This window comes from Phycodurus eques, chromosome 12 (assembly GCF_024500275.1).
Source record: "Phycodurus eques isolate BA_2022a chromosome 12, UOR_Pequ_1.1, whole genome shotgun sequence".
In the NCBI taxonomy this organism is placed as follows: Eukaryota; Metazoa; Chordata; class Actinopteri; order Syngnathiformes; family Syngnathidae; genus Phycodurus; species Phycodurus eques.
The window spans coordinates 19,138,626-19,166,301 of NC_084536.1; the positions used below are offsets into that span (position 1 = coordinate 19,138,626).

At 39.3% G+C, this 27,676-nt stretch overlaps 1 protein-coding gene across 2 annotated transcripts in view; it reads left to right on the forward strand.

Annotated features, from left to right (window-relative positions):
* Positions 1–14,851: 14,851 nt before the first annotated feature.
* Positions 14,852–27,676, forward strand: part of LOC133410320 (ephrin type-A receptor 6-like) — a 136,545-nt gene continuing 123,720 nt past the window's right edge. For both annotated transcript variants that reach the window (XM_061691325.1, XM_061691326.1), the window contains exons 1-2: positions 14,852–15,360; positions 25,685–25,749. In XM_061691325.1, coding sequence (XP_061547309.1) covers positions 15,282–15,360; positions 25,685–25,749 — 144 coding nt within the window. In that variant the 5' untranslated portion in view covers positions 14,852–15,281. The remainder of the gene's footprint in view (positions 15,361–25,684; positions 25,750–27,676) is intronic.

A 27,676-nucleotide genomic window follows, 5' to 3' on the forward strand; every position in this document is an offset into this window, starting at 1 on the left:
CAGTCTCTCGAGTCTTGGTCTACTCTTACTCGACTTAAGTTAAGATCAGCGACTCACGCTTGGGAATTATGAAATTTATTTTATTATTTTGTTGTCGTTGTTGCATTAAATACTCATATTTGTGAAATGGATATAAAATAAATAATTTATTGATCCTTTGCAGGAAATTGCATTTTGCAGCAGCTATAATGGGTTCACGTCAAAGTAAGCAATAAAGTACAAAAAGTCATTTATGGCTCTCGTTAAATCCCAAAATTTTATCTGGATGAAGTAATGGCAAATGTCTACGTTAAGCACGCACACAAGGCACCACAAGTTTGATGTCCACTTTCGGAGACTATTGGGGAAGTGTATAAAATACAGTTAAGTGGTTCCATGTAATTTTTGAATCTCGAGATAACTTGAACCTGAATCAGAGATTAAATTTTGTATTTTAGATTATATTGCTGAGCAAATTGTTAAACCAAATTCAGAGATTTGTTTCTAAATACATTTTACACGTTTGAAGATAATTGCTGAAAATGTGTAAGACTGAGAAATATGTGGTACTCTTGTGGAAATATAACGTTAAACTGTTTTTCTCCCTTGCAGTTTTCCTGATTTTGGGGGGGGCGTGGCTAAAACGGGCATATCACGCAAAGAAAAATGCGAGGAGTGGGGAATTTATTTTGAAACAAGTCCAACTTGACAGCCAGCATGTGGATTGGGACTTCGGGCTGGCATGGCCACTTTAGAGCACCTCGTTGTTGGCCATCAGTGTGTGCACATCACGGGAAGAGGGCAGAAGAGTGAAGTAAAACATTTTAAAAAGTCAGATGTGACACCCAGTTTGTGGACAGGGGCTTCGTGCTGGCATGGCCACTGTAGAGTGACTCGTCACAGCGTGGAAAATCCCACGAAGATCCAGTGTGGTATTTCAGCCCCCAGGGGCTCTAAAATATAGATTTTCGGGGGTGAAACATACAGTTATGGTTTTACAATTTTTAAGCCCCATTTTCTTTATACTTTAAATTTTTTTTAATCTTTCAAATGTGACAGGATTGTTAACAACACTCGACACCGTGTTGTGTCAAATTTAAGACATTTATTTTCACTTTACATTTTGTTGTAACTCAGCTAATACAATCCTTGTTCAAGCTGACTGTCTCAACAGGGGCCAGAGTTAAACCCCTCACTGACGTGAGTGAATTGACTCCGGCCAAAATGTAAAACATCATCTCAGATTGATGCCTCTGATGATGTGACACAACATGCACACACGCAAGCATGCACATGTGCGTGCACACACAAGCACACAGTCTGCTGCTTCATCATCACTGTGCTGTTTTTCTCTTTTCCCTGTGCCCTCCTCTAGAACTGAAACACTGTTAATGGGAATTTACTGCAGGACCTCTGGACCACCCACCCCGTTGCTCACTTGTGAGATAAACAAGCGATTGATGAATCAGCCGTAATGCACAGGCTTACTGGCACAGACAGCATGCAGCCCACAGTAAATATGTGCAGACAGGATCAGATTTCGACATTAGCGGCGAGGAGATGCATTTATTCGCCGCTCAGCTAGGCTCATAACAGTGCCGAACCTCAATTACCATGTCTGAGAGGTGTAGATAATACAAGCAATCGGCACCACTCTCAGCCATTGCCTTCTGTCCAGTGTCTGTCTGAAGCTGCTACACTCATTATTTGTTTCTTTTTTTTTGTAACATCTACACACACGCTTGATCTCACCATGGCAGTTATGTTTGTTTTTACTTGTATGAAAAGAACTGCAGGGGTTCTTCCTGAATTAAAAGGAATATAAAGTACAGAAAATTTCTCTTTTTTAGGAATCACATTATTATATGGCTATCAAGGTAAGTGTCCTTCGGCTTATGCAGCAAATGAATGTGTTAGCATGAATCCTCCATCCATTTTCTATCCCACTGATGCTCACTGTATCGAGCTTGAGCTGAAGCCAATCCAGGCTGATTTTGGGCAAGAGGCAGAGGTACAACTTGGACTGGTCGTCAGCCAAATAGTACGGCATGGATAGACAAGCAACCATTCACACTCACATTTACACCGAAGCACAATTTGGAGTCTTTAATAAACCTAGCATGTATGTTTTGGGAATGTGGCAGTAGTTGCAATAGAAAATGCAATCCAACACAGAAAGCCAACAGCCTGGATTTTAAACCACCAACCTGAGAACTTAGAGGTGGGTGTGCTAACCAATCGTTCGCGGTGCCAACTAGCATGAATCTTTTACAGGGGAAACGGGGGAGTTAAAAAAGACGGAATTGCTTGAAAAGTGGACAATTGTTGAGCCAGTTACGTTTTCAAACGAAAAAGCCCAAAGTTTACAAAAGTGCTGAGAGGAACAATACAAATGATTAAACTATGCCTTCGGGTTTTTCTTAACACTTCGCTCGAGTCTGGGTCTGAAATTTTCAGAAGCTTTGACTTGTACTTGCCTTAAATGTAAAATATCAAAGTTAAGAATATATGACTTTTGTCCACTACCCTTTTAGAAATATTTGTCTTTGCATTCCAAGGATGTCCACAAGCACTCATTATTGAGCACCGGGGCCTTTCCAAGCCAGCAGCTTTGCCCCGTGCAGTGCTTGTTGCCCGGGCCCTCTGTGAGGCCCCTCCCCTCTCTGTTCATCCACCCACTGGACGCTAGCCTTGAATTGTGTTTTGATGTTTCCACAGACCTACAATTGAGTCCTTTTCAAAGCAGCCAAAACAGACATTTGTCAATTCACATGCATCAGAGCACAGTTCGCCTCTCCCTCACACCCACTCCCGCTTTCTCGCCCCTTACTGTGTCTTCCCCTAGTTTTATCTCCACCACTGCGCCCAGTAACATGAATCCAGTATGAGGATGCGAGTGACCATGAGCCCCCCCACTGCGAGTGTCACATGCTATTACCATTATTTATAAAACTCTCTCAGGCTCGCCGGCATTGTTGGCTTCATCCAGCCCTCGGCCCTGCACACTACAGTCAATATTTGCACGCAATCCTGAACTGTTGAGAGTTTCCATGGTGGTGAGAGCCTCCATTACATGAAATATTCAGGACGCATGGAGACTCCCGTGAGGCCCAGTGCAGGGTTTTTACTCCGATTTGATTATACGCCATGATTTTTTCATGAGCTATGACAGTCCTGTTGAATTAGAGTCAGCTTTGAATTCTTGTGATAGTCACGGAAACCAGAGTGAACGAGGAGCAGGCGCTTCACTTCCCCAGGTCTCAACAAAATAACGACTTAATTTAAAACAAACAAGATGCACTTCAAAATGTTCATGTTACTATGAGCATTGCCACGATGTGACGCTATCCTGTAGCTTCTTATAGAAACATCTATCTCAATTAGAAATGTCTAATTGTGGCTTGTAATAAACCTTTGTTATTGAAGTACAAAATATAGCCACATTCCAGGTTTGTGAAAGACCGTTGGCCATATAGAGGATAAATATTGTCTTCATACTTATGAAGACACACTTTTATGCCATTACGGCAAATAATTAACGTCACTAAACTACATGTACACTAGTCATTTTTAGGAGTGTCCCGATCCAATCTTTGAGCTCGGAAATCGGTCTGATATCAGCAAATAAAAAAATGAGTATCATATTCGACTGGATCGAAAATCTCCACTTTTACCACTCTTATACAAGCACTTTATTCCATGCTCCGCTCCGCTTTAGCACTTGTATCAAGGCTGCAATATCGATATCAGATTGTAAGTGAAAAAAGTTGGATCGGGACATCCCTAATTACTTTCAAGGAAAAGCTTAATGTTTTTAGATTTGGTTAATTTATAATGGTTGGTTTATGCAGTGGAAAAACTCTCTTCTTTGTTCACTTGGTGAAGATTTTGTGGGTTGGTGAAATTTGGTCCTGATTTGTTTTGAAACTTACGACAAGTAGAAATGTCTTTGGAAAGATTGTGTGCATGAATACAGAAAGCAGTGTGAGTAGCAGAGGATGAGAGACGAGAAAGCACCTAAGACATAATGAAGTATTTAACAGTGGTGCCTCAGATAGTCATGGTCTTACAAGCGTAAAATGATCATTAGGGGGCCTCTAATGGTAAAATCAGTCATGCTACCACACCCAGGCTGTGTTCAAGGAAGTTAACAATCTTGCGTTTTCACCGTGTGATGATTTTATGCTCCATAAAAAAAATGGGATCCATTTGATGTGATGGCCGTGAAGCAGAACCAGATATCTTTTAGGCACCTTGCAGTGACTAAACACCTTATATAAAAACATCATCGTAAATTAAAAGGTTGATGTCCAATATTTACAAACAGAGAGAGGAGATGTTTATTTATTTATCAACTCAATGACAGTGTTACCAACCAAAGCCTTTTTTTTTTCCTTTTCTTTTTTTATGTTTTAAGTGGAATCAACTTTGGGGTTTATACTTATATTTACATTTATATATATCTATATGGGCAATCACAAGTCGTCAACGAACTTTCCATGCATGTTCATGGAATGTAGGAGACAGCCAGTGAGATCCTATGCAAAAAAAAGTCACTCAAGTTGGAATTGAATTGAAAGTTGTACGTTTCCAAGGGAAAAAAAAGGAAAATTATAATTTAAGAGTAATATTACAACTTTTTTTTCACTGAATATGCAGACTTGAACCATAAAAACATAATATTTGATTTAAATAAATATTTAATATTAAAGTCCGTCCCAAATACTCCTGTGTCCTATTCGAACATCTATTTAATGTCAAAAATCTTAACTCATTATTCATACTAAAACAATGAGACCTAATGTACTGCACTGCATGCGTTGGTTTCCTATGGCCTTTTCGTTTTTTGCAAGGAATAAAGTGGAAAGACAACTATTGGTGTTTCAAATTGTTTATTACAACAATTAAGAAAATATTTGCCAAAGCACTTAATAATTCAAATAACAATTAGACCATAACCATTCATGTTTTAATGTATATGTAATGAGAAAAAAAATAATTAAATCAACTAATTATCTTCACCGTGAATATTTCTGCTAATGCTCTGATAATTATTATTTTTTTACAAACAACCCAAAGCATTAATTTACAAAATGTCCTTATGTGAGAAACAAGATAATTTGTTTTGTATTATGTCCCTCTAAAACAAGCAAATTGGATCAATATTAACATATTACCAAATGTTCTCGAAGAAGGCCCAGTTTACTGTTCAGTGCATGGAACAGCAACGTGGAGTTACTCTGCCTCTCATACTGTATATGCTAACACATGGATGGCCAAGGTCATTCTCAACACCTGCCTTTGGTTGAGTGCACCACATGATTGTCAGCTGAGTCCAACATTGTCAATTTGGCCTTTGGATTCACACGAACACATTGAAGAGCACACAGATTCGTGCAGTGGGCGAGTGAGAGATAATTCAACTTAACAAGACTGAATCAAGGCACAACACAAAATGTGCAATGCACTTATAAAGAAATAATTGATCCAAGAACAGAGTGTGTGTTTATGTCCGTGTGTGCGTGTGCATTTGTGTGTGTGTGTGCGTGTGTGTGTGTGCGCGTGTGTGTGTGTTAGTAAGAGTAATGACTGTGCAAACACAAACAACAAATAGTATTACCAAAACAACTGCCTTATTGATGAAATGCAATAACATAATTACAATAATGCACCATAAATACTACAGTTTGTAAATAGTCAATGTCTTTATTCCTGGAAATTATTAGTGGCCCCTCATTGTCAGCTCAATGTGGAAGTTTTGCTTTGACCGAGACAACAACAGTACACTGAAGTCAGCATTAATACTTATATAATTAAATACATGAATAAAATAAGTTTGGAAAATTCTACAGATTTTTTTTTTTTTTTTTTTTTTTGGTTCCAGCATCAGTTCTTTGCCGTAGATGTTTACCTGACTGTTTTAGTCAGGAGCTGCAAGAGGCTGATGAATTTTTTTTTCAAGTTCAAAATGGTTAAGTTCAGATAGTGGATATAAAAAGTACACACACCCCAGTTTAAATGCCAGGTTTGTATGATATTAAAAAAATAAGACCAAGACAAACCATTTGAAAACTTTTTCAATTACCTGTACATTTATATTCAAATTCATGTTAAATGTGAGTTCAATCAGGGTTTCATCAGACCACAACTCATTTTCCCACATGCATTTGGGAGAAGTGCGTTTTTGCTCAATTTTAAAAACCAAGGATGAACAGATGCATCCTCAGTTATTGGAGGGTGAGCACATTTGTGCAATGACATTATCTCAGTTGTTTAATTTTATTTCCCCTCTCAGAAATCTATTTTTCTCAGTGAAGTTGTACAGGTTACAAGTCACATCAATGGTCGAAAAAGTTTTGAAATTATTTATCTTGGTCTCATTTTTTTATATAAAAAAAAACTGGCATTCAAACAAGGGTGTATAGACTTTTCCACACACCATATGTATCATATTATTGTGTTATTTCTATTAACCGGTTATATGAAACAGATTTAGTACCTCTGACAAGGAGGATAAATTTGGGTGCTCTTTTACATCAGGGCCCATTTTCATGATGATGACATATTTCCGGAATTCTTTTTCAGTGAATGAGGTGAGTTAGACTTCGCGCTAATCCAAATAAGGACCTTCACGGAGTTTTTGAGTTCCATTCAAGTGTTTTGTGTCAGTCACAGTCATCTATCCAATGTTTTCACTGTGACCATCAGACCTAGCCATGCATACCTAAAATGAATCTGTATTGTCATGAGAAAAGGTCAGGTATGCATATTTATGTATACGGTATATATATGGGGTCATCCTTACAGTTTAATCTCAAAATGTAGTTGTGAAGAAAAGCATGCCCCCGTGGAACAAATCACTTTTATATGACGCTCTTTCCTGCAAAAGTAGAGCAACCTTATTGTAGACCTCCAAATCATCCCTTAGATGAATGTCACTTTACTACAGGCACTTTCCAAATACAATTAACCTTTATGATTATGATGAAAAATCGAAAAATCGAAAAAAATAAAAGAAAAAGAAAAAAGAAAAAAAGAAAGAAAATCTCCGCTCTTAAATTTACCAGACAATGTCAATCAAAACTGAACACAAAATTCTGCATAATTGCATTAGGTCAAAGAATGAATATGGGCCATATTCTCCCATGGGCGCAGGTGTGTGCTTTTCTGGCTGCGTACATTTGCCGGTCCACACAAATCTGTTGTTTATGCACCCTCATACCAGCTACGTACTCTGGGTGGACCAACCTTAAAATGTGTCTGTCCCTGTCAAATCTGGCCCTGTGTGCATGCTGTGCTTATTCTCCCGTGGACTTAAGCATTTTTCCTCTTCCACACTCTGGAGTCTGTAGTAAGTCCAGCACCCCGTGAAGGTAAAACATCATATTGCACGTTTTGATTCAGTTAACCTGCCTGTCAACAGCCCAGCAATGGCTGACTCGTACTTACGGTGCGGGACACGCATGGTCTATAGCGCTCACCGATGCTCACCGACTGCCCAACAGCAGTAATGTGCCCCTACCTTACTACGCTGACAGGCGAACGTCAACATATTATATCATATTAACTGTTGAAAAATATCCGCACCAGAGGATTTGGCGAGTGCGAGGAGCTTTTCCTCTTCATGGTGCGCACGGCTCACTGGCGACGACGAATCTGCTATGAATGGTATTTTCAGATTTAAAGTGTGTGTGCTCTATTTCCCAAATGGATTTCTATGATCCAGTGAGTCTCAGGAAAACCCTGTGCTCCATAATTCACAGCTAGCCTCAGACTTCAATTAATCACACCTCTTTGGTAGCGTGTTTCAAAATGGTGGGCGGCAGAATGCACGTAGCTGAAAGGTGTGCAAGCCAGGCGTGTAAAAAGATACTTGGGCGCGAATGGGAGAATCTAGCCCTTAATCATTAATTGCTAAGAGGCCGTTTCTGAATCCTCATTTTTTCAAAGAATGGGCTGGTGAAACAGAGTTGGCAGGTTCCACAACAGGAGAATGCAGTTCGGAATGCCAGTGGATTTGCAATGCAATGCAATAGATCACATGTCAAGAACAGACAAGAATATTGATATTAATTCACATATTGAGGAACAGCAGGGCCACACTTGACATGATTTTGTCTGAACTACACAATCATGGTGTAAATTAATGTATATGGATGCGTAAGAGAAGCGTAGCAAAATATGTCCATTCCAATTATTTAATTGCAGGTACATCCATGTGTGCTGTAGTGTGTGCGCAAATGTTTCCGTGCGTGTGCAACCGTGTGAGGCTAATAATGAGGTGACAGCTGCTGACAGTGAGCCCAACTTGCGGCGTGTAAAGAGGTTATAAATAAGGCAGGAGTACTCCAGGCCGGCGTACACATTCTCTTCTTGTGAAAAGCTGCAATTACAATGTCAGCTGCTGTAAAGCTAACTTGGAGGGAACAAACTGAGCTAATTATTCACTCACTTGTTCAGTCAGTATGAAGGATGAGGAAATTGTGAAATTAACAAAAAGGGATGATGATGCTCGAAAAAACATTGCTATCTTTGGTCATTATTATTCGACTTATTCCAGCTGTAAGTACTAATGTGTTATTATTGTACAATATCACATTGAATCTTATTTCGTTTTGAGCAATGCAAACATGCATACCCTGTGGTGCAGTCTTAGCTAAATGATGAATTGTCTAAGTTCTATGTTGGCAAATACATCTGTTTTTAGCCAGTCGCATTGATTGATAAAGTATAAAGTATGACTAACACAAATTAACAAATTAAGAATCGTTGAACGACCCTAGTGAGGATAAGCGGTTTGGAAAATGGATGGATGGATGAACATCGGCACAGTCTGCATTCTTGTGCCATTCTAATTCGTGTTCGAATAATGCTGTTCTCAGAGCCGTGCTCAGGAGACAATATAAGGTAGCTCACCGAGTGAACCTGACCCCACAACAGACATAATAATGAATGGATACCTCACCAGTCCAGGTGCTTTGGTGTCAACCATGATTCAAAATATCTCTATTTTTAGTCTGAATGGGAAGCTTTGCTGCAGTCTTTTAACCTTCCATTGTAGTGTTATATAATCCTAATATAAGAATGCAAGATATGTGTATTTGAGCCTGACATCAATGACGACAGGATTCCTTGACTATCATCATGTGAAACAGTACATATATAACACAAATATACAAATAACTACAATACTGCAGGCGGCACGGTGGACGACTGGTTAGAGCGTCTGCTTCCCAGTTCTGAGGACTGGAGTTCAAATCCCGGCCCCGCCTGTGTGGAGTTTGCATGTTTTCCCCGTGCCTGCGTGTGTTTTCTCCGGGCACTCCTCCCACATCCCCAAAACATCCCAAAACAACGCATGGTAGGTTAATTGAAGACTCTAAATTGCCTGTAGGTGTGAATGTGTGTGCAAATGCTTGTTTGTTTATATGTGCCCTGCGATTGGCTGGCAACCAGTTCAGGGTGTAACTCGCCTCCTGCCGGAAGATAGCTGGGATAGGCTCCAGCCCTTGTGAGGATAAGCGGCTCGCTTGGGATGGATGAATGAAGTACTGCATTGTCATATCAATAATATTTTGCATCCGATCCTGCAGTATTATAACGTTATTTGCAAATAATAACGTAATAATACGTTATTATATATTATATATAATACATATATATATATATATATAAATATATATATTATATATTATATATAATACGTTATAATACGTTATAAAAGAAGTGCAAAATGTTTTAAAAAACAGAATTACCACATGGATTCTCACTTTGTCAAAGTGCTATCTATTAGCGTTAACACTTTAAATCCAACTTTATTATTTCTCTGGTTACCTGTTGTTTCTCCCAAAAGCTGATCGTAATTCAATTTAAAAAAATAAAAAAATAAATAAAACATTTAACTCATTCACTACCAACCCTCCTAGTTATAATTCATACGGTATTTGGCATCTATAGCACAGGTGTCAAAACTAGTGGGCCAGTGGCCAGATCCGGCCCGCCACATCATTTTATGTGGCCCGCGAAAGCAAATCAAAATTGCTAATTGTGTTCTATTGTAATAATGTTGATAAATAAAAAACAAATGTTAACAATCCCCCTTTGAAAAATAAACGTAGTAATTTAAAATATGTTTTTTTAGGCTCATGATTTTAAAAACTAGTTTTCCTTCCATTTGTTGTCTATAGGTTATTATATGAGGGGATAATTCCTTCATATGGGTTCACAGTCATAATGGCCCTCTGAGGGAAGTTAAAACTACGATGTGGCCCGTGACAAAAATTTGTTTGACACCCCTGATCTATAGCAGAAACAAAACGCATAGATCTAAACTTCAAACAACTATAAGCCTACTTTTGGCTCACCCTGTATAATGAATCATAATATTAATGTCATCTACAGTATTCCCATTTATGCATGCAATTCCAATAAAAATACTACCAGTAATAAGAGTGCATGAACTACTATGCCATTCAACAATTATTGTTTGACATCATCTTGAACTAAGTTGTTTATACTTTACACTTGACTATTTAACCAGTGTTAGTGAATTATGTTTCCCAACCCAAGTGTGATGTTATGGTTCCTGATATCAAGCAATGAGACCATATTCAGGCAGGAGCACAGACACAAGTTCAAGTACATTATTTATTATAGCTGCACGTAGCTACGAGTGCGTTTTTTGACTTCATATACACGTACATTCTCAAGCATACAAGTGTGTCTGCATGCTTGGTCCTATAAACTCACAGTTCGAGACACGCAGACACGTATGCATGCAGGCACGCGCGCATGCACACACAAACACAAACACGCATGCACGCACGTACACACACACACACACACACACACACAGAGGGCCACCTGCCTGCAACTGACTGCAAATATTGTCATTGTGTATTGTTTTTCAAAAGGATATTAATGATTTTAATTGAATTGGACAGGTTCCCTTAATCCCCAGGGTTATTTGAATGTAGTGCACCAAAAATGGGAATGGACATGATTATTGTGAAGACAAAAAGTCTCTTACAATCCATCTTGTCATTTCACAATCCTGTCCTTTGTCCTGGTGGTTTAATGTGTCGCACAAATACAAAATGGCAGGGTATCATTTTTAAATTCCAAATACTTAGAATGATCACCCATTCATTGTCATATTATTTCTGCATGGCACAATTGCTCTATTTTTAAGTGAGCTCCATGATTATACTGTCAACAATCACAAGTTGAATGCAGTTCAACTTGTGATTGCTGGAGCCTATCCCAGCTATCATCGGGCAGGAGGCGGGGAACACCCTGAACTGGTTGCCAGCCAATCGCATTATATTATTTAGAGCAACAATCTTGAACTTCATCATTGGGTTGAGGAATCACAGACTCTGATTTGTGTTTGTTTGACTCATCCACCTGTCAAGATCTCTTCAAGGCTACATCACCGCCACCATTCTGGTCATAATAGCTGCACCATTCAAGTGTGCTTCTCAAGCACACTTGTGGGGGACCTTGTAGATTTTTATATGTATTCCATGAGTCGTTGAGGTCAACTATCGACTTGAAAAGAGATTCATGAGAACTTGCAAAGGAATCCATGAAGAGCCAAGCAGGGAAAAAGGGTTGTCAGCCTCAACAGTGCTCTCTCGCCAAATTTAGCCTCTATGATAGATGGGTCATTTTATACACCATTAATCCATCCATTTGTCAATTACTAATGGAAATTTGGGAGGTAAGGATGGGAAGGCAGGATTCAGGAGCTGTCAAGTGGCTGTATGCCACCTTGCATCACTGCTGACTATAATTATAGTGTGTCTCCAAGGTAACTGAAAATGTTACAGAAAAAGTGCAATGACTGATAATGATGTTTCTTACCCTTCATGCTTGTTATCAATACTGTCATTTCCCGTGGTGATTTATATTGTGGTTTTTACTGTGAACAGCATTGGCCGTGTGCCATAAATTGTTTTGTTGTCTATTGAGCATCCACTTCTTAACAAGTGCTTTGTTGATGACATGGAACATTACAGTCGAAAGATAATAGAGATGGATTTGTTCCCAGACAAGTTTTACATTCATAATGAAAAGAATGGCTAGACATTATGGGAGATTCTACCAATAACAGTGCAATTTTGTAGACAGTGATTTCCTTTGTAATTGAGTCTTTGGAGAGTAAATTAGTGAGAATTAAGTATTTCAAAGCTTTACAATTTTTTATATTTATTAAACAATAAACTTCTTTATGGTCACTCTGGTCAGCAACACTGACGCCAAAAGTACTGTAGTTCTAAATAAAGGTGGGTCAATACAGAGAAAGAACACAATATGAAGGAGGTTTGTAAAAGGTTTATGATGACCTATCTGCTGTCAGTCCTCAGATATTACCCAGTAGTGTGTTTCTGAATGATGGCCAAATATTTCTTTACTATTCTGGGTTACTTTCATCCCGGTTTACAGCTCTGATGAGCTCCTCTCGCTATTTGGTCTGCTCATTCGCCTAAATATCACGGCCATCCAGATTAAAGCCTACGGCCCATTAGGCAGCCGGGGAGGTGGGTAACCACAGACCCAGCATAATGTGCCAACCTGATGCCGTAAGGTTCGTTCTCTGTTCCTAAATTGCGGTTTAAGGTTAGGGCTAAAATTATCAGAAGCATTTTAGTAAGTCAACTCATAACATATGATCAATATAAGAAATTATGCACAGGCTGGTTCCTTGACATGAAGAGGACATTAGTGAACCTGTTAGCGTTATAAAGTTTCATAGTCTCTGTTTTGCTGATATGGTTTTGTTCCAGCTTTTTGCCAGTGATGAGCACAAATGGACGGCGCTTGTTCTCTCGGCACAAGGGGAATAATAGCTCACAGTTAGGCCCTATACTCAACAGTCACACCTCACTGGAAACTATTACGGCAACGGAAACCAAATCATTGCAGGGGGCAGTGAGAGAGGACCTCTTGTAAGTGGGTTATCTCCCTCAATCATCATTCTTGTGAGACTGGTGACTTCCAGAGGGACATAATTTGCTTTTATTGACATGTCTTTGTTTGTTTTTTTGTTGTTGTTGTTCTTGTTTGTTTTTTTGAAATTTCCCAAACAATGAGGACGTAGTGGAGGGAAATGCAGTTAGAGTAGCAGAGGAATAACATCTTAGAGAGGCAACAATCCCAGAGTACAATATAAAAGTTCATTGTATGGTCCTACTTTGTCTATAATGGGCTGAAATAGGAAATAATATTGGCTTTAGGAAGACATAGTAATTGGAAAGAAGGACAGCATAGGGGTTTTTATGACAAAATGTTGAAATTTGGGTGGCACATGTACATTTTCTGTCATGTTTTTTTTTAGACCACAGGGATTTACATATAAATGTAACACAAACACACAATTAAATGCTTTTAGCGTATTCCCTACTTACCACCTTGAATATGCAGCAACACTTTTGTGATGATATGCGACCAATAACATTAAGTTTGATTTGTGTGGCTGCATCCCTCCACCAACACCAGACACAAACTCACCACTGTTCCATAAATTCTATCATACCGCCTTCCTTTGTTGTTGAATGTGTTGCATAGAAAATGGCAGCTGGCATTTTCTAAACATTGTGTGGTGAGTGGCTGCCAGCTAAGCATGGGAGACGGATTGTGATGTTGATGTATTTACTTTCACTGTGCTGACAGTGAGCTGTTCCTATATGCCCTGATTGGCTAACCCTCATCACAGCGGCCAGCATAGCTTTGTTTAACCCGGTGAGACGGCAGACGGTTTGCTTACTCACTCATGAGCCGTCCATGAAGATGAGGGGAAGACCTTCGATCTTGGCTGACATTGTTGGCTTGGCAGTCAAAGCCGCTGGTGCACTGCAATTGGATGGAGATAATTCTTCAGAGACAAGATTTGTAAATTCCGATGCTATTCTGCATCAATATTATTGGCTGAATTTGGCATCTTAGATGCTTTACACAAATAATGAAACTCTAAGTCAAATAATTTTAAATAACTATTTTGGGGGGAAAAAAATGTCTGCACTTTGTCTGCAAATGTTTAAGGGTAAACCTTCCATTGAGAGAAACAACAACAAGAAAAAACGCTCAATGGTCACATCAATTGAAAGTGATGATACTGAAATTTTCCAAAATGCACATTGAGAAGCCAAAGTTTCTGGGAGGAAGAATTGGAGCTTTTTGACATGCAATGAAGCATAGTTTACAAAGAAAATAACATTCTTCTCACGATGAAACATGGATGAGACTATGTATTAATTAATTAACAATAGTCTTTGTTCATCTTGCTATGCGAGCGACATGGAGTGACAACCAGAACATTTAAATTCTTCCATTAGATCGGAGAAAGTATATTCAACCTGTTAGCATTCATATCAACAGAATAAATCGTGGCTTGCGTGCGTGTCTTCATCAATTTTGTGTTCTATCAAAATCAAATAGCCTGGATTTCACGCTGAGTAACGTGAGTAAACTGAGATGAGATGATCATTTTAGTATTCATACTTTTAGTGACATTTTTGTTTGGTGGTGTGCTGTGAGATTTTTCTCATGTTGTGAGGTAGATATGCTAAATTACCATTAGTCCATCGTGCTGCCTTGGTAACTCATTATTGGCTATGTCATTATATTTATCTCAGTTACCCAGGTACAGTATGTGACGCTACTGTAATCATATCGAAATGCGTGCATAGATGTGTCTCCATAATGGGCTCTTGACTGACACGCGCACACACATACGCATCCATAGGCGCCCGCACACACGCACACGCATTGCCTTGTCAGCTAACCCCCTCTAGTGCCGAGCATCCTGTACAGATGCGCACAGTCTCCGTCGCCGCGTGCTTCATCGCCTCCTCCTGCCCTCCTCATCGTCATCTCTTCGTTTCAGAAGCTCGCGCGAACCTGCAGCGGTCCGGACGGGTGACAGAAAGCTGGGACTCATCGGATCACGACTGTAGGGACACCATCGCGTGCGCGATGTAGCCTTGCAGTGCAAAGATTCTTGCGCAGTTGTTTGAAGTGATGCAATAACTTAGGGACGACAGGAAATGTGCGAAGTTTGTGGCAGCTAAGTGTTTCTAGACTAATTGTTATTTTATTTTATTTTTTAACTTGCACCTCAGCACCTTTATTGCTGCTATACCGCGAAGGGATGGATCTCACGATGAACAACAAACGGGACCTAATGTAATCAAGAGCCGAGCCAGTGGATCGGTGCTTCTTGGACGTCCCTGCAGCGCTTTTCTTACCGGCCACGTCCGCGATCGGCTCAGCTGCGGCCGGTGGCCGATGTTGCAGCAGATATGAGTGTTGGACCAAGATTTGTCCCTGTTGCACTTTTTCTTGGAATTGTTCTCACTCGCTGTGGCCACTGCAACCAAGGTGAGACACTTTTACACATGCAGAAAATAGTGCTTCTCCGTTGGAGACACTTCAATACATGATTGCCCAAAGAGTCTCTGACATCATCTCATAAGTCACACGCATGAGTCAAAAGAACAAAACACATTATTAGTCTAGTTTGGATTGTGTCTGTGCTTTGCAGACTCCAGGATAGAACTGCTATTTTCTTTTAAGGCTGATCTAAACACATAGACATAACCCATATTGTAAACAGCTGCATAAAGAAGAGAGAAGACAAAATGGAATTAATTTGAAATGACTGACTTAAAGGTATGTACTCTATGTATGCCCCTCAGCTGATGTAAGGTATGTCTGCAATGAAATACCAATTTACTTGTATTAAGTGTTACTTTGCATAAATATCAATGCCACTCAAATTCTATATTCATATAAGGAGATGCAATGTAAGATAGCTATTAGTACAGACTGCTATCAAGTACCTACAGTGTTTGGCTCTAGGAGGAATTGTTTCACTTTTCACACTTGGGAAAAACAAAACAAAAACAAAAAAGCAAACATATGACAGCAAAATGCCGAATGAAAATGAATAAAATAACCTCCATGAGGATTTGATGACAAAATAAAAGCTGTATGGAAATCATTTGCAGTTTGACAACCTCAGGAGTGAATTAATTACACTTCAGTAAACACAAACACACAGTAAAAACAAGCAGAGATTGAATAACTGAGTGACAGAGTGAGAATGTGTGTGCGTGTGTGTGTCATTTTACAGATCTGTTTTTCAACATTTGTGTTAACATTACCTTTGTTTCTGTATGTTTCAATGCTTTTCAGGCTGTGGGAATCTGTGAGTGTGCATGTGCATACGTGTGAGGATGCAGACGTATAGTGTGAATGAGAGAGTGTGTCTGTGATTGTGATGACACGTTTCCTCTTTGCTTGTCTGCTGTCTTTTCAAGGATGTGTGCGTGTTAAAGTATTGCCACTTGGTGGTTTCCTTGTGGGCCTTAATATGCAGACAAACAATCAATCAGTGGGGGTCAACATAGTCTATAGAGTATTTATCTATTCTCCTTTTAAATTCTAGCTTCAACAAAATAGCCGAGTTATTTGTTTTTTTTACCTCTACACACACTGAATGTTTGAATGGTGTCTGCTGGCTTTTCTGTCCTTCACTCTTCCGTATTGACCGCATACACTGAGACCTCCAGGTACAATTGCCGTTGTCTTCCACCAAGTGGTGCGGCTCAGCGTGAAGATTTGTTAAAAGTCTCATTATGGGCTCCAGTGTAAATCTTTCTCGCAGGTCACTTTGTCCCAGTATCGATTTTATTACTTTGCCCAATTTAAGTCAAACTGTGACTATGCTATGTATAGTCAGTCATGTGCGAGTTAGAAAATAATCCCTTAATATCTTTACCAGGGATGTGTGTTTTTATTGTCCTGGATTTATTGGTTACTTCTTATCTAAAATATTTGGATATATCAGGTTTTCTTCCAAGTAGCATGATAATTGTTTACTTGATCATTCATAATTCTGCTGATTGCATGGAAATAACTGTTGATTAATTGCATCCTGAGGCAAAAGTGACAAGTGCACTGCTTGTCTGCACTGTCAGCACTGTTGATTCAGTCTCAATTAGTCAGCATGATGCTCGATAAGGCATTGTTTTCACAACTATTACTGAGCCAAGGCAACCATTTTTCGTTCGAAAAATCTCACGGTACACCAGAAAACAAAAATATAAAATAAAGTATGAATACTAAAATAATAAAAGCCTCTTTAATTGAACAAAAAGTTGATGTACTTGTGGGAAGCCATGACTTATTCTGTTGTATGAATGGAAACAGGTGGATGGATACACAAGGTTTATTGCACCTTCTGCAATTTTATGGAAGAGTATTTAATATTTGCCTGTCACAACATGTCGATGGCATAGATAGATGAAGAAAGATACAGTATATCTGTAATTAATAAATATTGATTTTCAGACATATTCAGTGAAATTGGATAATTTCCTGTGGCACCGCTGTTGATCTCTCACAACACCCTGACTAGGAATAAGTGAGATAAGGCAAGGTGAGATACGGTAACGGTTTGGTAACTCCTCCAGCATTATTTGGTTCAATATGACACTGACATCAAGAGAGGAGTTAAGAACATCCAGAGTGAGATTATTTTATTCTATAAAATTGTATTAAAAGATAAAAAATACATTGACAGCCACCACCACCCCCCCCCCTCCACCACACACACACACACACACCACACACACACACACACAATGAATAATAATAAATCAAGACAACGGTCTTTTACGACACCACGTATTAAATAATCATTATAAACAAACTGAAATGGATTGCGTTTGACCCGTGGTTCCGCTGTTAACGTTCTAGATGATTGTAGTTCACTTGAAAATGTAACAGATGACAACTGGCAGATGTCTACTGCATACAACACAATATGATGAAGTTGCACAGTTGCTGTAGTACACAGCATTCGGAGCCAAGATAGTCTCCAATCCCCCTTTGATCATGAAAATGACTATTTCCTAAAATCACGTTTTCCTTTCATTGTTTAGTTGTACTTTGTGTGCCTATCTATATGCTTGCAGGAAACAGAAGCTAATACGATTCCACTCGAACACTCTAGTGTAAATGGATGCTTTTGAAATCAGGCACAAAGAACTCCAAAGGCATGGGATTTCAAAGAAAATGTAGGACCCATTCCTGGCTGTTCAGAGAACAATCATAACAAAAACATTTTTACCTCCCCACATTTACTCGAGTGGGAGTGTGGACAGATATAACAACGTTATCTGAAAGTTTGAACAGGATCACCTCACCTTCACATACAGTCTGTCATTAATTTGTCTCAATTTTTTCTCCACCCAAAGACGACAGCAGAAATGTTCTCAGTAATGAAAATTCATGAATCCAATTCACTAACCTAAATCCTTGAGACCCTTTTAGATGCAGGAAAAAGATAATCTGAAGATGTGGTCTTTGTTCCCCATTTCCGACATTGCTGAGATTGTGATTGTCCTTCAGGAAGCAGAGTTTCAGGAATTACAAATCAGGGATGTAATCCATCCTCAGCTGACATATGAGTCACAGGGAAGATCTAACAGACTCGGTGAGAAAAGTCGAAAGGCAGCCACCACTACATGTTGGGAGTACATTCTGTAATTCTGTATCTATGACCCATATGAATACAACACCAATAAAAAGCGTGTTTGCAATAAAGTGTGCGTGTGGCTATTATTAGAATTTCTCTTGCTCTCAGTGGTGCCATATGCAGAGATGAAGTTCAACACCTATTCTACTCAGAGGTACTCTGTAAGGAAAACTCAATTTGTCAATCAAGGTATCAAAATGTTGACTTGCACGCCATAAGCGCTCAGGGGTGCATTTGAATTCTTAATGCAGGGAGAATGACCTTGTTTTGTTTTGTTTTGTTTTTTATCTATGCATTTCAATATAAAATGTTATTTAAAATGTGTTTAACCATTATTAGTGATACTATGCAACACAGACATTATTTTAAGGTCTAAACTGTAACTTGTGTGCACGTATATCCCATTCTTTAAAATGTTGTGACATCACCAATGCAGCCCTATGCCTGTAAAATGATCTCCCAGGTATACGGAACTGAAAATAAGTACAGCACATTCCATGTGTTGCTTTTCTCATTTACATGTGTCCTTGACCTTGTTGTATACAGGTGAAAGCTTAGGAACCAGTCTTTAATCATCCATTGAAAACACAATCACCAACCTTTGTGAAACTGAGAGCTACTTCTTCATTACTGATTAATGCGACGGGCTACCAGTTTGATACATACTTTTGAAATAACGTTTTTTCAAATTAGCTTGAAGTAAATGGTAAATTTCACAAATATAGCACTTTTTCCACCTTCAAGGAAATGAAAACACATTTAAGAACCATTTCCTCATGACCCAGCATCAGGAGAAACTCGGGGTTCAGTATCTTGCTCAAGGAACACTTCGACATGATCACAGGTACTCAGAATGGAAGCCACGACATTTGGGTTGGGAGATGACCACTCTACCAATGGAGCCATGTCATCCACAAACATGTTACTATTAATAACTAATGATATTTATCTTTGCAAAGACACTGATGAATAGACCGATCATGTTAATTATTTCTCACATTAATTATCAACTATGATTTAACAATAAAATATCAATATGCAACACTTTATTCTATAAATGTATGCAAGTGTTCACATTTCCAATTAATCACTTCTACAAGATTTTGAGAAAATAATAATATCCCATAACTGGTGAGCTATTATTAGAACAGGCCCGCAGGATACTCGTGGACCTTGGGGGTGACCTGGTGCCCCTGGACACAAGGTTTGCGACTCCTGATTTAGGCTAGATTAAATATTACCATCAGTAATTTGATGATTTGCCTTTCTGCTGTCTACAACCTTATTAAATATTCAATTTTAGCCGCATATCATGCCTGTCAAGTGGCCTTTGCTGGATACATTTCCATTTCAAAGCACACGATGCTCTCATATGCTGAATGGCAACTTGGTTTCAACCATTAGATGACAAAAGCATTACTTGATAGTGGGCCTGATTTGCTCAAAAGCTGTTGTTTATTATACTTTAAAAAAAATAAAAAAGTTTTCACCAGTGAGTCATTCATTCACTCGTGAAATTTTATTTAAAAAAAAAAATAGAAAATAGAACCTGAACTCAACTCAACTCAACTCAACCCAAGTTTATTTCTTGAACACTTAAAAAAAGTCAAACAACCACAACTGTAACACAGTGCTAAACATAAGAAATATCGAACAGGACACACACAAAATAAATAATAAATAATAAGAACAAAATTATAATATATAAAACTATTTTCTAATTGTATAGTAATATATTAATGTTATATACTTTAAAAACAAACTACCAGCACTCCTTGAACCAAACTGTCACAATCCTTATTTTGGTCCCCTGCTGTTCCGCCAGTGGCCTGTTTGTGGTCTCAAAGTGTATGACGCTGTGGTCAGCCTCCCTTGGCATTTGGCATACAGGGGATCCAGATTTTTATCCCTCTTGTTTCACAGTCCAACATGTTGTGTTAAGTTCTCAGTAGATGAGAGTGACAGACATGATTAAAGTCTCCATTGACCAGTATGATAACAACGAGATGCTGAAATTGTAATCTGCGATCACAGCATGACCTCACTCACGCTGGCTGCAGCGCCAGGAATTGAAGCTTAAATGTAAACAAACACAGTTGTCTAACAGCCGTTAGTTCCTCTGTTGGTGAGTAACCTCACATTCCTCATAACGATCCTGTGGATCTCCTGTATCCTGTCCCATTTCGTCTTTTGTCGCTAGCGCTCATCCCTCTCCAGGATGCATTTTTTGCTGAGGGGGTGTCGACCGGCTGCTTGTTAGGGGTGAAGCTCCTCGTGGTTATGGGTGAAGCATCACAAACAAGAGAGCAAAAAAAGTCTGATAGCAATTAATATTCGTCAAACAACATGTAAATGCAAAGTGATTCAATACTAACAGTACTTTTCCATATGGCATAGCTCACTGCATTTCTAGATGAGCATTGTAAACAAACGGCTAGAAAAAGAAGACTACAAATCAGAACTAATCAGACCTTAACTACAATATCGATACATCATGAAATGTGATTATTCTCTCAGGGTGGTAACCTCCTCGGGTGATGTGCAATGTTTTGAATAATTTTCTTGTATGCAGGTTTGGGTTAGAGGACTTGAGGGAATATTTATAAAGTTAAAGTTCATGAGGTACAGAAATAGTGCATGAAAGTTTGTCATGTCACTGATGGTGTAGTGGTACACTCGCCTGACTTTGGTGCAGGCAGCGTGGGTTCAGTTCCCACTCAGTGACGGTGTGAATGTGAGTGCGAATGGTTGTCCGTGTCTGTATGTTCCCTGTGACTGACTGGCGACCAGTTCAGGGTGTAGTCTGCCTTTCGCCCGAAGTCAGCTGGGATAGGCTCCAGCGTCCTGTGACCCTAACCAGGATGAGGGGTGTTGAAAATGGATGGATGAAGTTTGTCATCTATTAGCATGTAGGACAGACCTTCTGTACATAGACCCATTACTCAAAAAGTATTAGTAATGTTGGTTGACGTGCTAAATTTACTGTAGACAATACAGACTAGCAGCCAGTATCACAATTTTCGGACAAATGCAAATGTACATAAAAATAAAGAAATTGCCGACGGATATGCTGCTATTTTTAGGGTGTTTGTGAGGCATGCGAGGGCTCTAGGACAGACAGGCGATGTCATCATTCCGCTGGAGCTCCATTTATTTGTGAGTTGGCGGGCTCATGTTCTATTTATATCAAACTAGTTGAAGTCCCGGCGGATTGCCTGCTCTAGGCAGGGTCTGTGGGTGCCCTCGTGAAAGATAACTCTACAGAGGATAGGGCAAGGGATTGACGGCTATGTATTGTATATTGAGTCGGATCTCGTGCAAGTTGTTGAAGCAATGTACTCTTTCAGAACTACAAGTGTGGGTACATAATTTACCGTACATGCCTAAATGTAAATCTGCCCCCAAAGAAGATTCAGATTCATAATAATAATACTGCTGCTCAAACAGCCCAGAATTTTTTTAATTAATTTTTCAACACAATTATTTTAGTTAAATAAACACGTAAAAAATTGTCTCCATAAGATTGGTTTCAACATTTACAAATGAGTGAAAGTCCTCTCTCCTGCAACCATAAGTACTGCCCCTCATATTGATCACATGTTTGTTATTCAAAGTGTGAAAGTGCCCACCACAGTGCGAGCAACCGGGCCAACCTTCAGTAATCAGGCCGTCCCCAGGAGGAAGGTACTGGGCAGGTAAGCAGCACAAAGTGGCCTAATGATGCCCAATTAAACCAGTGGCTTTTGCCAGCTAGTCTGTTCAGCCTGGCAGTGGCCCTGACGTGATGTCCGCGGGCACAGAAAGACAGATAGAAGTGGGAGCTCTTCCAAATCCAGCCACCATGAAGCAAATATTAAACCAAGCTTAAAGAACAGAGACGACAAAAGTAGAAGGACTTTAACGTTAATGCTTACATGCCAGACTAAATGCTAAATCCTAATCTTATAGGACTGTTTTTTTTAAATGAATCAATGCCCATTTATGGGGCAAATTAAAAGTATAGTGCTTGCTCAGTGCTTGCTGTTTGCAAGCCTGTTACTTTTTCTGTCATTATTAAAGACCCGATTGTAAAAAAAAAATCTTCTGAATAAATAAAATAAAGAATTTCAAGGTGTTGTATTGAAACGTTATAATTAGACAGCTAGTCTTCTAGTTGTACAATAAAAAGCTGTGAAGTGAGAGTGGTGGAACCTCTAAAGGTGAATGCTTTGCAATGTTAGATATTTCTGATACTCAACTTCATTGGTGGGGAAAAATATGACTCCAAGGTTACACAAAACTGAATCTGAACGTCCATCCTGTATGATGTTAGACGAGACCTCAGCATCCCTGTATTATTGGACAGAATCAATTGTAAATCCTCACTGTATAAACTAATTGCCTGCAACAGAAAGTCAAAGTTAATGACTGCTCACAGTACCAAGAGCCACTCTCTATGTTTACTATGTTGCTGTTCCATTTAAGTCTGGTAAGCATACTTTCAAACTGCTTCTGACTGTCAACCAAATCAAGAAAGCATTCTCTCTGTGGAGTGTAAATTTTAATACAGGCTGACTTGGCAGAAATTCATCCGATGGTTGTACGACCAGTCGGGAGCTTCCGGTTGTCCTTCATATCCCCCTTTACACTCCCTGGCTAACGACTCCAGAAATCGGCCCGATTCAAAAATTTGTCATCGACTCAGAGTTGAACTGGAAACTGGCTTAATTTTATCTTAACGTCAAAGGAAAAATTGCTTACCAAAAACCAAAAGGCAGGAAAAACACAAACTCATTCGCAAAAGGCAAAAATACTGCATTGGTAAATACACCAAGAAAATCTGACTAGAGAAGAAAAATGGAAATTTCCTTTTGAGATAAACAATTCCATAACATAAATAGCAAGGAGTGACAGTGAGGTATAACAAATTATCTGACAAAGACAGACAAATGCAAGTGAACCAAATATAAATACAGTCACAGGAAACAGGAGAGAAAACATAATTGGCAGTAAAATGTTGATTTGTTGAAAACCAAAACTGAACGTGGCAAGGCAGACCAGGACTGATTTTAAAATGAGATGCAGATGCAACAAAAAAAAATATGGATGAAAAATAAAATACAGCCCTCTATTTTTTGTATTGTATATCAAATTTATAGATGTGGATGAGCTGGAGCTGCCAGCTGCATGAAAGCCACAATATGACAAATAGGCCTTAGAAAAAGAGTAAACAATTTTGCCTAAAAGTAGCAAAGACAGTGTTACTGTGAAAGCTTGAGTAAGGTGTATGTACTGTATGTCTTCCTCCATCTAGTGCACAAGATGGTTACTAAGAGCTTCCAAAGTAATAGTACAATGATACGCAAGGTGCTACCTTGTGTCATATCAGTGTTTCTTATATCAGTTCTCGACAAGGTGGGCATACATCAATGAGCAAACAAACCTGATGGAAGTCTTGCTGAACAGATGGAGAACCACTCTGTCATACAAGCTTGATCGAGCTGGATTGGCTCATAACTGCCATAAAAAATGCCCCATATTCCTCTCTGCTCGTCAGAAAACCTCCACAGAGATGTAAATGTCACTTTTCCTTTACCCAAACATAGCAGTTTATAAATTATAATAATGTATACAGCATTTGTCGTTATTTGAAGCGCTGTCAGTTGTAACACTAACTCTCTACGTGTAATGATTATGTGAATGGAGATTTATCCATCCATTTTCTGAACCGCTTACCCTCTTTCGGGTCGCGGGTATGCCTGAGCCTATCCCAGCTGACTGTGGGCAAGAGGCGGGGTACACACTGAACTGGTCGCCAGCCAATCGCAGGGCACATGAAAACAAACAACCATTCACACTCACATTCACACCTACGGGCAATTTAGATTCTTCAATTAACCTACCTTGCATGTTTTGGGGATGTGGGACGAAACCGGACTATCCAGAAAACCTACGCAGGGACGGGGAGAACATGCAAACTCCACACAAACGAGGCCAGGATTTGAACCCCGGTCCTCAGAAGTGTGAGGCAGATGTGCTAACCGGTCGGTCACCAGCCACCAATGGTGATTTATACAGGACATATTCTCACTAACAGAAATTTGTGTCAGCATAATCAGCCAGTATGCTCCCGCACCTCTGAGGGCTACTTTCACAGCTCTAAGTGGACAATGGGACACTGTTAGAAAACACTGAAAATGCTCTGATTTGTGTGTGATTCACTGTGTAATATTCTCGGTTGATGGTCACTCAAGGACAGATTTTGGAAGTAAGTGGTCTGTTGCTTATCGTCAGAGTCAACACTGATGCCTCATACAACTGTAGCATAGAAATAAGTGATTAAAAACACTTCAAGTCTAGTGTGCCGCATTATTCCTGCTATTATTCCTGCTATTTCTTAATCTCTCCCAAACATGGAGGAGGTGAACATTTCCTGGTTTAACTGTCTAAGACTCTCCAAATGTCTCCCAAAGCCCCAGGAAAAGTTGCTAGTCACTTTTTGGGAAAAATAGTTACTAGAGAGGTCTGAACATTCGTTAAATATAACAAGTTGCCAACCCCAAACTCTGCCCCTAGTCATCAGGTACTTAATTGGCACACCCCACAGTAAAGTGGGTGGGACGAGCAGTGGTTCATTTGCATGAGACAGGACAACATCCTGAAAACAGACTGATTTCAACTGGTTCTCTAAAGAGAGGGAAAAATATACTGTAATTTGTGATCCTTGGGGTATTTTGATGAGAGCATGTCACGTTATTACAACAGATGAGAACCGTTTTAAATTGTGAAATTATGCATTTCTTCAAACATACAGTATTTCCATTGCAAGGTTTGACTCCAGCTGGATTTGTGTTCATATCTCAGTCGCACACTAAGGGAAGCAGATATTGTTGCTGAAAATGACTAAAAATGGTGGATGGCAGGCAAAGGAATGGACTGTTGACAGCAATTTGAGGGCAATCTATCAGTCCCAAAATTGTGTGGCAAGTGGCGACACTGTTGTTCCTAGTGTTTGTGTTGCCATGCTGATAAATATTCATTCAAGAAAACTCATTTCTGGTATGATAAAATGCCTAAATGAACATGTTTATGACTGATATTTCAATTTTCAGTGTGAAAATTGAACTTTTGTGTGTTGACAGATGGATAATGGGTGGATTTCCCTCCTCTTTTTCATTTCAGTTGTGCTGCTGGATACAACGTCTGTGCTTGGAGAGCTCGGATGGAAGACGTATCCTATAAATGGGGTAAGGACTCTGTGCCTAACTATAACAGTTTCTGTATTTACGCTCCATGTTGTTTTTGTGTCGTCTTTGTAGCACTGAGCAGATCGATTATAGTGACGGTTACATGTACATCTTTGTTTTCCGTCAGACGCCTCTGGCCTCATGGGAAATAAGGTAACTTGGAAACAAATAATGAGATAAGGTCTCTTAGGAGGCCTTTATAATGTGGTTCAATCTTTCCTTGTCAATTCCTTTCTTTTCTCGTCACAACTGAGCCACATAAATATTTCTATCCCTTAAATGTGAATCAATGGAAAGAAAATTGGGTGGCAATCAGTCGAAATGTCCAGCAGCAGCTGTAATCATGTCACATTTTGAAAAGAAATATATAATACAGTATAAATACATACAGCATCTGCAGGAGAGCGTAGCAACACTGAGTGAATAAAATTTAACTGTGCATTTGGACCTCATTTCACCTTTGGTTGCCAGTCCTCCAATACAAGAGAAATATGATTGCATGCACTGTGCCTAACACTGTATTTACGACAGTCTACTACTCAAAAAGGATATTTCCAATTTGCTCAGGCAAGATCCCTCAAGCACAACAGCAGTATCCTACCTAACTGAAAATGTGAACACAAGTGTGATGACCACTGAAGGTATTGGTTCATTGAACTAAAAATGACGATGATCTGGACATTTTATAGATTAGCCATACATCATTTAATAATAAATGTATGTATTGTTTCTGATAAGCTCTATTACTGTATTTACTTTTAATTCATAGGTCATTCACTCTCCTCTTTGATATTCCTCAACTTTCTGAGTCATGTTCACGTTGTTATACTTCCTTTTGTGTGGGCCTACAGTAACCATAAGTCTATGGGCTCTATTTTCGCAGACGGTAGATCTGAGGTGGAGTGCAAAAACTGGCATATTTTGATTTTCGGAAGGCTCGCTCCCCATGTTTGCCAGTTTCGCGGACCGGTCTGCGACAAGCTGGGACTACCGGTGCAACAAGGGTGTGTCCTTTGACACGCGCCTGGGCACAGTGACAAGTTAGTGGCAAAAACCCAATCTAAAATTATGCCTGCAAGGACCGCGTCTAAGTCCAGCGCAGTAGGTAGACTACTGGTCTAATGTAATTTTGGTGAACTTGATCAGGGCACAGGCAGTCAGATTCTGAGGTCCATGGACATGTGGTTGATGTCGGACATATTTCATTCAGAAATTAGAACAATGTGAACAGCGGGCATCTAACCCTCTGAATCATTGTAGAAATCAATTAATTTTAACTGTTGTTCTGATGATGCTGAAGTCTACTTTTCAGCTAAGCTTAACGAAGTAAGTCACCGGCCCTTTTACAGTAAATGACACGCTCAACCGCTCACATTTGCTGACAAGTTTATTATGATCTAACTCAATTTATTATCTTTGCGTGTCCTAATTGCACTTCCACATTGCATAAATCTGTCTATTGTCCCCAAGTCTGCAAATAGTGTGACTGTTAAGTGGCACTTAGTAAAGTACAGTACAGTATATATCCACCAGATTTTTCAATAGATCTCCCTTTCTGTTTCTGTCTTCCCAGATTACTCTATTTTTTCATTCTTTCATTTCATTCTCCCATGAAACCTACAGATTTGTTCTCATACCTCATTTTTTTGTTCTTTGTTTTCTGCCAGTAAGCAATTTGTACAAATTTAAAACAGCTACTTACCTTGCTGAGAACCTTTGATTAGGTAAACTGTCATCTTGAAACAACTGTTTATTCTCTGCAAAATGGCAATATTCAAAGTTTTTAAAGGAAAGAAGATATACTGTACGAGTGGTGACAACATTTTGCAACAAAGGCACGTTTCAAAATGTTAGTGGGTGGGTTTATTTGTTTAACATTTCAAAATGTTAAACAAGTTCTTGATGTTACTACAGTTAGAACAATTAC